The sequence below is a fragment of the Crinia signifera genome, chromosome 7, assembly GCF_055691185.1.
Source record: "Crinia signifera chromosome 7, ASM5569118v1, whole genome shotgun sequence".
Classification (NCBI taxonomy): Eukaryota; Metazoa; Chordata; class Amphibia; order Anura; family Myobatrachidae; genus Crinia; species Crinia signifera.
Window position 1 is genome coordinate 136,157,067 of NC_139223.1, and position 13,679 is coordinate 136,170,745.

The 13,679-nt window shown below is 42.8% G+C and overlaps 1 protein-coding gene across 1 annotated transcript in view; it reads right to left on the minus strand.

Annotated features, from left to right (window-relative positions):
- The window catches only part of ARHGAP15 (Rho GTPase activating protein 15), a 579,674-nt gene that overhangs the window by 461,793 nt on the left and 104,202 nt on the right, over positions 1 to 13,679 (minus strand). The window contains exons 5-6 of the mRNA XM_083153856.1: positions 6,343 to 6,407; positions 111 to 195 (exon numbers count right to left, since the gene is read on the minus strand). Of these exons, the coding sequence (XP_083009982.1) occupies positions 111 to 195; positions 6,343 to 6,407 (150 nt within the window). The remainder of the gene's footprint in view (positions 1 to 110; positions 196 to 6,342; positions 6,408 to 13,679) is intronic.

A 13,679-nucleotide genomic window follows, 5' to 3' on the forward strand; every position in this document is an offset into this window, starting at 1 on the left:
TCTGATCAAAGTCTTATTGAAGAATGATGAATAATTATCCTTCTATGCTCCACCCAGATTCCTGGACTTGGCTATTTAAGAGTGGCTGCAAAATGTCCCAGTGCACTCACCACGTTTGGTGTCATCTCCTTGGCATCCTTGTAGAACTCTAGCTTCCGATCCGAAAGCACAACGTACGATGTACTCCAATTTTTGCTAGGAATGAAAATAAATATTGAGATTTCACAGTTGGAAAGTACTTTGCGCAAAGGGATATATTGACCTTTTAATTGTAAGAAATCATTGTAAAGATGTGTGCATGTTTTCATGTTTTAGCACCATTTTTTTAATGTATACAAATAGACTTCCCATTTTTGCCCTATCCCACAAAAATAAATAGGATCTGCAAGAAACTGCCAACCTATGTATGCTCGCAGCACATTTTGCAGAAAAAAGGGCACTTATCGGGAATTTGGTTTCGCCTGCCTCAGACAAATCTTCAATAAGTGATGGCAAATAGTAAAACTATTTATGACTACAGTACATGTGTAAATTGGTACAGTGGAGATTGAGCAGCATACATCTGTACATACAGGGTACAATAAACAAATAACATAGTTAAGTCAATATATTTAAGCATAACAGGACATCCACTCTTAAATTATTTAATATAAAATATAACAGTACTAAACATAAGAAAAAGTCAACTGCAAGCAATGACACCTAGGGGTGAATTTAATTTACTAAGATGGGAGTTCTAGAAAATGCTAAATAAATAATTTAATAATACCCCTTTCACATTGTAAAAATAACCTGTGTGAGACCCGGGTTGTTGCCAGGTTGGCCCGGTCACTGTGCAGTGTGAAAGCTCCTTATGAGAAATCCCGGATCCAGCAAACCGGCAATCCGACCTGGGTAAAAAAAAAAAGCGGCCTGGGTCCCATTCCCATTATAGGGGGAGGCAGCATCAACTCCAAGCGTTTCCTCCTCCCCCGCCCCCAGATGACGTGCCACCGCTCTGCCCTGACCTCCTGATGACTTCAGCGAACTGGGTTATTGCTGGGTTGCTGTGGGAGTTTACCTCACAAATGCTGGGTCGCTCCCGGGACGGACCTGTGTCCAAATTCAGGTTGCGACCCGGCATTTGCAATGTGAAAGGGGTATAATAAGTAGAATCTGATTGATTGCTATGGACAACATCCCATGTTAGTAAACTGACCCCCTAAAGTCTCAAAGCAATATACAGATTATATGTGGCATCCTATTAATTGTTGGCATTGCCACATGGCTTTCTATGAAGGGGGGGGCCCTGCTGTGTGGTGTACACCATACAGTACACAATTCTGGCAGGATCACGGCGGTTGGGATGCCAGCATCTGGAACACAGACCCCATCATCTCTCACAATGGCAGCGCCAGAATCTCGACTATTGGCATCCTGCTAAATATGCTGGGGAGGGTTAGGGTGCAGGGATGAATGTTACAGTTAGGCTGTGAAAGGTGAGGTTTAGGGTATGGCGCTTAGAAGGGAGGGATTGGGTTAGGCACTAAGTACAGTTAGGATTAGGCTGCAGGTGGGGGCATAAAGGTGAGCCTGTGTGGGGGAGGGGGGCAGGAAAGGTTAGGGTGAGGTTTCGGCTACAAGACTGAAAGGTGTTGGGATCTTGACCATCAGGATGCCTTCTGACCAACAGCATCCCAAGTGCCAGGATCCCGATACCATCCCATCCTGGCTATCTTCTGTAACTCAGCGCCTACTGTAGATGACAAATTACTTGTGGTCACTTTATTGTTATTCGCAAATATTGTTTTTAGAAATATAATGTTATAGGCACCACAGTACAGTCTGTTCTGTGCGCAGTTAGTACAGTGTGGTGCCCGCCTTGACACAGGGGCTCTTGTACCACGCACACCCTACACCCATTATAGATAAATCACTGACTCTTTTGGAGGCAGACTCTGTATACGGACTATATATAAGTACATTTATTTTGCATGCATCTTTTTCTATGTACATCAAGGGTGCCTTTATGTCTTCCTCTAAATGAACCTCATAGAAGTGATCCACATTGACAAATGGTTACTAGACTGATGTGTTTTTCTATATTACATGTACTCGTCAGATAATCGCACTGAGATCTCACAGAGCAAATACACAAAGGAAACTAACGCATCATTTAGAGGCTGAAAGGTAACGTATTCACACTTAATTCTCCTCTTACTGGTATTATGAACTCATTTATTTCAGGTATTTTATATTACTGCCCTCTGTGATGAGGGTCATTTCCTCATGAACCAGGCTATGGAATGAATATTGTGCAAAAATGACACAATTTGCATAATTTTGCATAATGAGACCGAATCAATTTATGACCCAGCATTATGATATCAAAAATATTATGTCATTGCATCTAATATTGTGAAATTGAGTCATTATGCAAACATTATGCAAATGTGGTCTTTTTTTGTCCGTTAAATGCAACCCCTGCTATATAAGTCCCAAGGTGCATGGTCCATCATGTATATTGAAAGCATATTTTAAATAAAAATGAATACATAGATTTGTATTAGTTATAAATTAAAATACATAACAGTAATTACATGTGTTTTGACAGCACTAGATTTGTGTTTTTTTTTATATGAATTTGATATAAAATGAACATTTCAAATACAATATTTTATTTAGTCTAAATGTTGGCTTAATAAATGAATAGTACTTTCTGTAGTGTAACGGAGGCCATACAGGAACTTATAATTATATAGGGAACTACAGACGACAGGAGACTTGGAAACAATATGACAGATGAACTTACATGTGGAGAAATATAATTATGGGACTTAAAGAGGTAAATTTGATGGGAGTTCTATTGAAAATGGGATGTTGCCCATAGCAACCAATCAGATCCAACAGATGGAGCGCCTCTTAGCCAGCGCGGGGGCTTGCCAGATTGCCCCTGCTGGCGAGATGGCGCTCCACGAGCGTCCCACACGCACGGGCGTCCCAGTTACCAGGCCGCGGAGGGCACGAACCCTGCCCGTCTTTGCTTCAGAGAGACAAGCAGGGTTAGGGGGGGTGGAGCGGGGAGGTGGGGCTAAGCTCCGGGGACCGGCGGTGAGGTGGTGGGGACCAGTGAGCTCCGTCAGAAGGGGATGTGCGCACATCTCATGCGCGCGACCCCTTCCAGCAGCTGGTGGGGGCTGGCGGTTGGCGATCTGACCGCCAGACCCACGCTAGAAGAGGCCGGCTCCATCTGTATCTATTATCTTCTAGAAGGTGCTAAAAAAATAAGAGGTAGAATCTGTTGGTTGCTAAGGGCAACATCTCAATTTCAATAGAACTCTCATCACACTTGAAGCCCCCAGCTACTTTCTACTTAATGCCCCATCATTATTATTATTATTATTATTATTATTATTATTATTATTATTAATAATATTTTTATTTATTTATTCTGTTTTATGGTCTCTTGGTCTCAGATTTTGTTTTCTACTTCAAGCTTTAGCATCCCACCTTTCTTGCCATATTTATATTTGCCCAAGAAATGCCAGAGAGGGGATCCATATGGGAGATACGTGAGGTGTGAAGTTTCATGGTGACCTACACATCACATAGCAGGCTCCCAAACATGCAGAGTCAAAGTCATAGCAGGTTCTCAGACATACAGGGGGACATTTACTAAGATGGGAGTTCTGTTTCATATGGTATGTTGTTATGGGAGACCAATCAGATACTTTCTTTTATCATCTAGTAGGTGCTAAATAAGAAGTAGATTCTGATTGGTTGCCCACAGCAACATTCCATGTGAAAAAGAACTACCATCTTAGTAAATATACCCCACAGAGTCACAGTCACAGCAGGTTATCAGACATGTAGAGTTGCACTCAGACTCTAACCCACGCAGAGTCACTAACAACAAGATGTCACACATGCAGTCACACCTCGTTCTCACAGCTGTTGATCAGACCTTGGCACCCAATCCCGACTCTGGCAAACTTGAATCTGAAAAGACTGAAATTCCAACCACTTTTTTTAAATTGCAGCTTCTAGAAAGATGATTGCAGCTTGGTAAAAAGAAACCAATCTAGAGACACTGTGGTGGGCAAATTAAGGGTTGCCAAATTACAGCCCCAGTCTGATGGTGACAACTTATGTAAGAAAAGCTCTATAGAAGAAAAAGATCATGGGGTTTGGAAGAACAGAAGACACGTGGATCAAGCAAGGAGGCAGCAAGCTCAAGAGCTGTAAGCTCAGCAGGAGAAAGCCCAGAGATGGTGACTGAATCTTGAGGGTGCTGGCTATTTCCTGAATAGAAGAAGGCGTCTGAGGACTGCAATGGTTTAGAGCAAAATAGTCTTACAAAGCTCCCATATGCACCTGAAATAGGTGCCCCATGGCCCTTATGACTATCTGTATTCCATCTAGACCACCAGGGAGTTTGGCATTAGGATGGGGAACCTGTAATTTTGGTTGCTAGGCCTGTGGACATACTACATTCTGGCATAAGGCCTTTGGACTTCTGTAACCATGGCCCATGGACACTGTAAGCTCTGATTTTAGGTCCATATACATTTGGAAATTAGGCACATAGTACTTGTGGATTTGAATACTGGGCCCATGGACCAAACATCTTTTCCTAAGAGGATCCTGGTAAGAGGAGTTTACCAGCCCCTTTACCAACCAATGCCCCGTTTGAAGGAACAGATTTCCTGCAAAAATAGTTGTGTTCCCACCAAAACAGTCAATATGACATATTTTACTCTAATAACGCTTGCTTACATGTGAAGAGCAGTTGGGTCTTGAGGCAATAAAGTGTGTTTAAATAATATGCACCAGAAAGTAGGAGCCAACCAGCTTAAGTAGACAAGATGGTATTATCTGTCCTATACAAATGTCCTCTTCCTTCCATGTATGCATCCCAAGCAGGGGCAAACACAGGATTTTCATGGGGGGGTTTCCATTCATGTATGTATTTATGTCCCCCGGACTGGACACTACAAGCTCCTACAAGTAAATTTGAGTGTGAATGTATGTATGTGAGTGTGCAAGAATGCGTTATTAAAGTTGTACTGTAACAGTGCTTGTGTATTGCCTTTATTGTAATATTTACTTAAAGGTGGGACTATAGGTACCAGAGGGCACTTTAATGTCCCACCTGCTGATACTTGTAGTTCTCCAAGTACCAGCATGCAGGGGAAATTAAATTTTTTAGTTCTATACTTTTCAATGTACATGCAATTTATAAATGCTTCTAATGTACATTACTACTCTGTGTCCCCCCTGTGTATCTGCACCCTAACATAAATTAATGTTTTAATTTTGATTACCTAATTATTATTATACATGATGATGAAAATCTTGCTGACATTGCAACATGAAAAAAACATAAACCAATATATTTTTCCCTTATATAAGGGCTTGATCTCCTAGATTTATGCCCTCCTTCTTGATACTAGCCTATCCTCATTGAGACCCCATGAAATTGCTTGGGAGCGAGATTTGGGATCTCCTCTGGATGAGGAGGCCTGGGATGACATGAGGGTGGTCATAGCCAATAGTTCTATTGCAAGCAAAAGTAAAGAGACAACGGTACATATAAAATGTGTTATCGCTGGTATTATACTCCTGAGAGACTTAATAAAATGTTCCTATCCTCTTCACCCAACTGTTGGTGTGGGTGTGGCTGCAGGAATTTGATGATCCATATATATGGAGGACCTGCTTGACAAGATTTCTTGGACTTAATTCATGGCCCATTGAACTCAAGCCTAGTAAGACTGGCACCAAAAGATACATGGACATTCTTGTGCTACCCCAACCCTCAAAAAAAAATTCTCAAAAAAGTGGACCCAGGGGTATTGACTGCTAATCTCCTATCACTTCTATGATTCCACTTTCATTTTGCTGTTTATTGTATACCTACTCTTTCAATACTGTTTTGTGGTCCCCCTCCTTCGCTTTTCTTCCCCTTCTATACTTTCTTTTAAACCTTCCATTATCCACTTGTCATTTCCTGTTTTTCTTTTGCTTGCTAATGTACTTTAAAAAATATGGTCTTTATTGGGCATTTGCAGCTCTTTTGTTTCTATGTTTATTACTGTGTTGGTTAACCACTTTAACATAAAGAATTTAAAAAAATTAGTTTTTCACAGTTAAGTTTTAACCAAATGTCATTCTTATTTGTAGGCATTACATGTATTCTGAATAAGAAACACTAGATGGCAGTACACTGTAAAACCAACTAAGTAAATTCTATTTGTCCTTTGGGAGCAGCTCCACATTTTAACACTCTGGTAACGAAGGGCAGAATCTTCTGAATTTGTGCATAAATGATCTACATAACGGTCTATAGAAAGTGAGCATTACCGTAATTTCTTTCCTCTGTCTGTTATCTTGGCTTTGTTTAAAATTCCTTCTTTACTTTGAGTTACCTGTGAATACAAGAAACACATTAAAGTCATAACATTTCATCTATGGCAGGATCCAGCTTATAGGGTATTGAGTACTTTTAAGCAAATCGGGCTGGACACGGGATGTTCTTAGACCAACCAAGGTAGCTAGCCGGGTTGGATTAGCGGTATTGTAGTTTCACAACAGCTGGAGGGCCATAGTCTGGACATACCTGACCTAGATTAACAAGGCAATAACCTGTGTTGTTTCAGTAGTGTAAAAGGGATTCTGGGGGAGATTCTCTAAACTAAAAATGCGGTAAAAACCACGTTATCGGGTTTTAACCGCATTTAGGGATGCTCTAAGCATCCCCTGCCGGGTTACCGTGGCGGGGGGCATCACCATAAAAATCTGTCAGTGCCCCATAGAAGCCTATGGGCTTCTAACGTAAACCCACCGCCGCCCCGCATCGACCTACCGCCGACCCATGCTGCCCCGCACAAACCCCCCCATCACCTGTGTCTGGGCAGCACAGAGCTGTGCTGCCCGGACCTGTGACCTCCTCCTCCCTGCGCTTTACTTCCTCTTCCGGGTGCAGGGAGGAGGAGAGCCAGCCCCCCCTGCAGCAGCCGGCCAGCCGGGTTAGAGAGGGAGGGGGGAGCCGCCGGGACCAGGCACTCATCGCCGGGTCAACGCAAAAGACAGCTCTTAATGCAAGAGCTGTCTTTTGTGATAATTATCACATATGTTACAGCATATGCGATAATTATGTTTGCTGTAGCCGGCGATGGGCGGGGGTAAGGGGGCGCGGATGTTAGAGTATCCCCCCTCTATCTTATAATTATGTGAGATGTCATTGAAGAGCTACTGTACATAACTGTGTAAACATAATACAAGATTAGGCACATGGTGTTCATAAAGGGTGCAGACTTCAGAACTGACTTTCATTATCTAGTGAACAGCAAGGCATGCTTTATTACTATAATTATGTTTTCTTATTACAAATTATTGAACTAATTATTGTTACTGTTATTTCTTATGTTACCTGAATGCAAAATTATTTATTAATACCAATTTTCTACAATAACAAAACAACACGAGAAAATGATTTGTTATGCAAAATCACACCTGCAAATTTGAAATCTAATTGTCAACATCATTTGCACAAAGTAAATGCGAGTTATTTTCTTCCTGTTTGATGTCATAAGTTTTTTGCAAAACAATTCTTTAATTATTAATTGTATATGCACCAATCAATTTGCTAGAAATCAGTGTCAATGACATTACTAATTAATTCAGTGACTACGGTAAACGGTTATGCCTGACATTGACGTAGCTATAGTAGGTACAGTGAATGCCATTGCTATGGGACCCATAGGATTAGGGGCGGCCCAGAATCTACTGTAGGTCAAATAGATGTCTATAAAGATTATGGAATTGTTAAGCAATTAAATCTTCTGAAAAGGAAGAATCATCAGCTCTAGAAGGAAATTTTTGTATCTCCCTTTCAGTAAACCTCCTTACTGATATATCATTTTAACGTAATATGAACTGAGGGCATCGGCATATTATTAATGGATGCAGTGCTGCAGCGGCAGCACTGCAGAAATCACGAGGAAAATGGTGCAGAAGCAATTTTAATAGTGTTTCTTGTAAGAAAATCACTGGGGAAATAGCCACCGTACTATTTTCGCACAGCAGACTATGGGACAGTGCTAGGATTCCCTAGTGACCATTGGGCCCAGACTCTGCATCGGTGCTGGCTAGAGAGGAGGGAGCCCAGGCAGAGTTTGCACATGGGCCTCCTCATCTTTAGAAGTGCCCCTGACTGAGAGTCTGCAATCTATATAATAAGTTGAAGAGTACGTGTGTGTGTGTGTGTGTCTGTCTGTCGCATTGCGGACACACAGAGTCGCCAAATTCAGCAACAAGGTACTTCTGGACCCGGTGCACCTTGAAGCCATTTTTGGGAAATTTCACTTAGAAATTTAAGAAAAAACCCGTAGTTCAATTTGCCTTGATTGATGAGCTGGAAAAAAGATTGACGATCTGGGAAACAGATGACCAAGGAACAACACCACACCTGATTTCATTGCTGGCATTGAGTATGAGTGCACACACATTCTAACATTATGGTGGAGGCATTCAACAATTGGGAATAACAGGTGATATACAGTACATACCTCCCACCATGACCCTCTCCAGGAGGGACACAATGCTATTTTTCTGGACTTCCCTGGTAATGTATGATTGCCATCACCTGTGTTAAACAGGTTAATTGATAAGAAAGGCGCTCCAACACAGGTGATGGTAATCATACATTAAGAGGGAATTCCAGAAACAGAGGGTGACATTTAATAGAATGAGCTAGTTATATTTGTGCATTTTTAAGCAACAAAATAGCGTTTTCGCACATTTTGGCGAAATCGCTTACTTAATAGTAAGGTTACTATTACTATTACTTACGCTAAGTCGCGTAAATCGCACATTTTGTGCGGTAACTCGCACTTTTTCACTTGCCGGTATAAATTTGCATCCAGATGTTTTCTCATAGAAAAGTATACAAATTGCTTATTTAATGGAATGCGCAAATGGAATTCGCATTTCAAAAGTGTCTAAAAATCGCCAATGAGGCAGACCAGGTCCTGATGGGCGAATTGACCCTAAAGCAACTTTGGTCAAATGCAGAAATGGTTAATTTTCACACAGGTGTCCTCAATTTTAATCATAAGCTCCCCTACATATACCCAAATATCTTAATGACACCTGTGAGGGTTTGAGAGATGGAGATTGTGCAGAGGGGTGTGGTGCTGGCTGTTTGTGACTTTGGTTGTTTGGAGTAGCTGCGCAGGAGGAGGGAGGAAGCTGCGTGCCAGATCCAGGTACCCTGATTACTGTGTGCTTCATGTAGGTATCGTGTTAGGCTGTACCTGGACTCCCTCTCTGATCAACAGGTTGGGGGGATATTTAGGCTGAACCGCAATAACCTTTTGAGCTTATATGAGCAGGTGAGAGATGATTTGGACCCTTATGGGGGTGCCAACTATGCAGTGTCTGGGCTGTAGAAATGATTGAATGTGTGCCTTCTACTTCTTGGCCACAGGCTCTACTCAGTCGGTGACCTCATGGTCGTTGGGGGACTCCCAAGCCACTTTCTCTAAGAATTTCACTCAAGTGTTACTTGCTTTCAAGAAGTTGTGGCACACATATATCAGATGCCCATGTTGTGAGTCCGAGTGGCAGGACCTTAAGGTGGCTTTCTATCGGCTCTCAGCATTCCCAAATGTGCTGGGAGCCAAAGATTGCAGTCACATTGGGCTTCGGGCATCGCACGTGAGGGGACGCGCCTACGTCAATCGGCGTGGACGTCACTCTCTGAACGTGCAGCTGGTACGTGATGCCAAAGTAAAAATACTCAGTGTGGTTGCAGGCTACTCCTGTGTAGTGTGCCAATAGTGTGTAAACTATACCCACAAATGTATCTAACCCTCAATCACTTTTAAAGCTGATGTCAGTCTGGCTAACACATGGGTATACTTTTTTTTGAAACTACTAATTACTAACAGTAAGTGTACCCTGTACTATAGTGCATGTTTTTTTAACTCTAAAGTGGCACTTTAGTGTGTAGTATCTTCTGATATGTCCAATATATAGGTGGAATCAGTCCCTCTTCTTTACCAGACTTCTTTGAATATTGGTGTTGTCCCCCTTGCTCATGTAAACCAAATGCACATATGTTACCATAAACTGTACTGACCTCAACTTTTCTTTGAAGGTGACTCAGAATATGGGTGTCTCCCGTGGCTCATGACACCTCTGCGTTCCCCGCAAGGCCCTGCACAGCACCGCTATAACGAAGCACACGTTGCCACCCGCAATGTTGTGGAATGCACCTTCGGGGTGCTGAAAAGTCATTTCAAGTGTTTGGACAGGTCATCAGGTATACTGCTTTACCACCCAGCAAAAGTAGTGATTATTGTCCAGGCTTGCTGCATGTTACACAACATTGCCCTCTCCCAGCCATGTTATGTGGAGGATGGCAATGCAGCAGTCGTGCAGAAAGCAGAAACTACCCAACCTATGGTAGTTAGGGGTACGCGGAGGGGGGATCTGATGCGTAGGGAGATCATAAGGCGCTATTTCTCAGTTATTGCATTTCTTTACTATACTACCATGTAACTTTGGTGTAAGTGTGTTTACATACCATAAACCATTTGCCATACATAATCACCAATATTTAGGGGAGTAGTCAGAGCCCAATGCAAGAACCTGCTTAACCTGAGGTATCCCTTGGTGATGACATGCTGGAAAGTACATTTTTACAATGCTGTATGGCAATTTAAAAAATGACCTAACACACCAAATTAGTTCAACGCCCTCACTGCAGAGTACCATAGTGGGTTACAACATTTTAGTTTAATTACCCAAATCATTATAATTGAAAAAAAACACAGACACATTTTACTGAAAAGGAACGTCTTTACTAATGAAACAAATTCTCTTTTGGTCCAATTTCTGGGCCATACATTTTCACAAAAATATTATGCTTTACATAACTGTATTATAAGAAAAATACACATGTGCAACTTGTACAATCATTTTTTAGGAACCTGTGTACGTGCACATCCTCCCTTTGCCCCTGACCCCAGGCCACCCCTGGTTCGCACACTCCTACGTGGTGGTGAAGTGGGTGAGCCACTTTGTGGTGTACTTGACAAAATACTAATAGTGGATGTAGCTGTACCTAGTACATTTATTTCTTGATTATTTAATTGTGCCTGCAGGGCAACCAAGCCATTGGTTTGTGCTGATATAGTTTGTGTTTGACCATGTACACTTTCATTTAGGATGGCTATATTATTGTTTTGTACCTGTAGGGCCTGGCTTATTTCAAACAGACGTGTGTCCAGGGTGGTAGCCATTCTTACTTGTGTTCTCACACTTACACGGACACTGGTGGCCACTTTTTTAAGTTGCTGGAATATATTTCTCAGGTAGCCTTGCATATTGCCCATTTGATGGCTTTGCATTGCCATGAATTCTATTTCTTTTTAAATGTGTGCAATGACCGTGCTACCTCTTCTGGTGTCGATGTTGTGTGGGGTGATTGGGTGGGTGTGGGTTGGTGAGGTGTCACCACAGTTGATGGCCTTTGTTACTGTTGTTGCTTTGTTTTCTTCCTCAAGTGAGAAGGCTTCGACGGGTTGGGGAATTATTTCCATATCTTGGTCCATCATTTCTGCTGTTTCTGTTGGTTGCAGCACTCCTTGTGATGATCCTGTTCAAAAAGAGAAATGGGTAAGTATAATTGTGCAGTATGTGTCATTTGGTTTTAAGGTGTCTTGTGGGTTATGCCACATAACAATGGGTGCTGTTCAGTAACACATGTACCCCTGGAATAAATGTAATGGTTTGATTTGTAATAAGTCTGATGGTTGTTTCACATTAAATTAATATCCGTTGGTACATAGTGTGTCTCAATGAGTCCATGGCATGGCCAGCATATCTGGCAGCACTTTAATGTGCTATTTTGTTTGGCATTAGCCAATATGACATTGGTTCAATGAACATGTATTAATATTTAAACATGCTGCATAAAATTCTTTAAATAGTGTACTTGACATTGAACCTATATTTGGTTTACAGTAGGGTGCAGGATTTGTGTACTGTATGTGTACTTGTTTTGCATTCATTTTGCTTACCTGCATCCTCTGCATCTGGACATATGCGTCGGCCTGTGTATGGTGTGTGGGCACTTCGGGATGGATGATCTGCAAAGAAAATGGTGGACAGCCGTTACAAATCTTGCATGGACAGCATTTCTTACCAGCATGCATCATAACAATTTAGCCCCTGGGACACACATTGGTCATGTCCACCAATTATTTGCGGCCAATATCTTGTTGCTTTAGAAAATATCAAATTTTTTGATAAAAAGTCTATTTGTACAAAAATGGAGGCGTTTTAGCTATTACAACATTACAACTATGGCCCTTATTCTGGTTGGTGCGGATATGTCCGCGTGCGTTCGTTCCGCCGATGTTTTGTGTTTGCGCATGTGCAGAGGCATATCTGCGCATGTGCGAAAGGGACATACGTCCAAATTCCGCATGAATTGTTTACACTACGAACAGGGGGAGGAGAGGGGCGTGAAGGGCTGTTTGGCCTCATTAACATATGCATACGCCCCACGTTTCATGGGGGTTCCCATGAAAACGCTGGGCGTACGTATGGTAATGCGCCCGTGACGCACGTGTAGGGGGCGGACATATGACATTGCCGGATGTCAGCTGCCCGCCCAGATCCCTGCTATTGCACGGAGAAATGCCCGAGTGGTCTGAGCTCGCCGGAGCTGCCTTACCACTCGGTCCTGCATTCGATGGTCTGCAACCATCGAATGATGGGGGAGGTTCCCAGAGATGGAGGAGGTGTATACATGAGAAATCCACTCGTGCTCCGTGCGGTCAGCGGCTTACCGCATTCGGACGGAGTGAGCGATCCGTACGGAAGGCGGGGTTTAGGACGCACGGTCCTGGCCACATATTCGGCTCCGGCCGCACAGACCAGAATAAGTCCCTATGTTTGGGGCCTGAGCAATTTAAACTTGTAATATAATTTGATAGGCATTTGACCAATAACAGCAGGTGTGGAACTACATGACCCAACATCACCAACAATTGCAATGACCATTACATTTACATAAGTTAACCTTGCTGGGATATCTAGTTCCACACCAGCACTATTGTTATGCAAACATTACAAGAGAGCATTACAGTTATGAAACATTGCAATAAATGATGTGCATGAAAATGTGTGAACACTTACCAGCTTAGGGTGGCGTTTATGGCCTATCCGTGTCCGCCACATGGAGACCAGGAAGGACCTCTGGTGGTATTATTCGTTTAAGTTTCTTCTCATATGACGTATATGTCACGGGTTGGGTGGTGCCTCCTCCAGTGTGGGTGGCCATCTTGGCTTTAAATAGCCTTTTTATGTAATTGAAGCCCTTCTTGACATTCCTTACACTTTTGTGGCTGCTTACTGCATTGACTGGGTAACCGCCGCATTTTCCTCATAGGAAAACCGCACCTTACGCCCACTGTGGGTGCGGCCACTTTCTGCCTCCTCCTCCACCTCCTCTGCGGCCATGAACTCCTCCTCCTCCAGGGCAGCATCACCCTCTTCCTCCACCTCAGGCCATTTGACCTCAGAGACTCCTCGGACTGTGTGCTGAACAGGTCCTGTGTGAGTGGATGAGATGGGGAGGCAAGAGGGTCCTCCACCTCCTCGTGCTGTGCCTGCTCCTCTGGGGT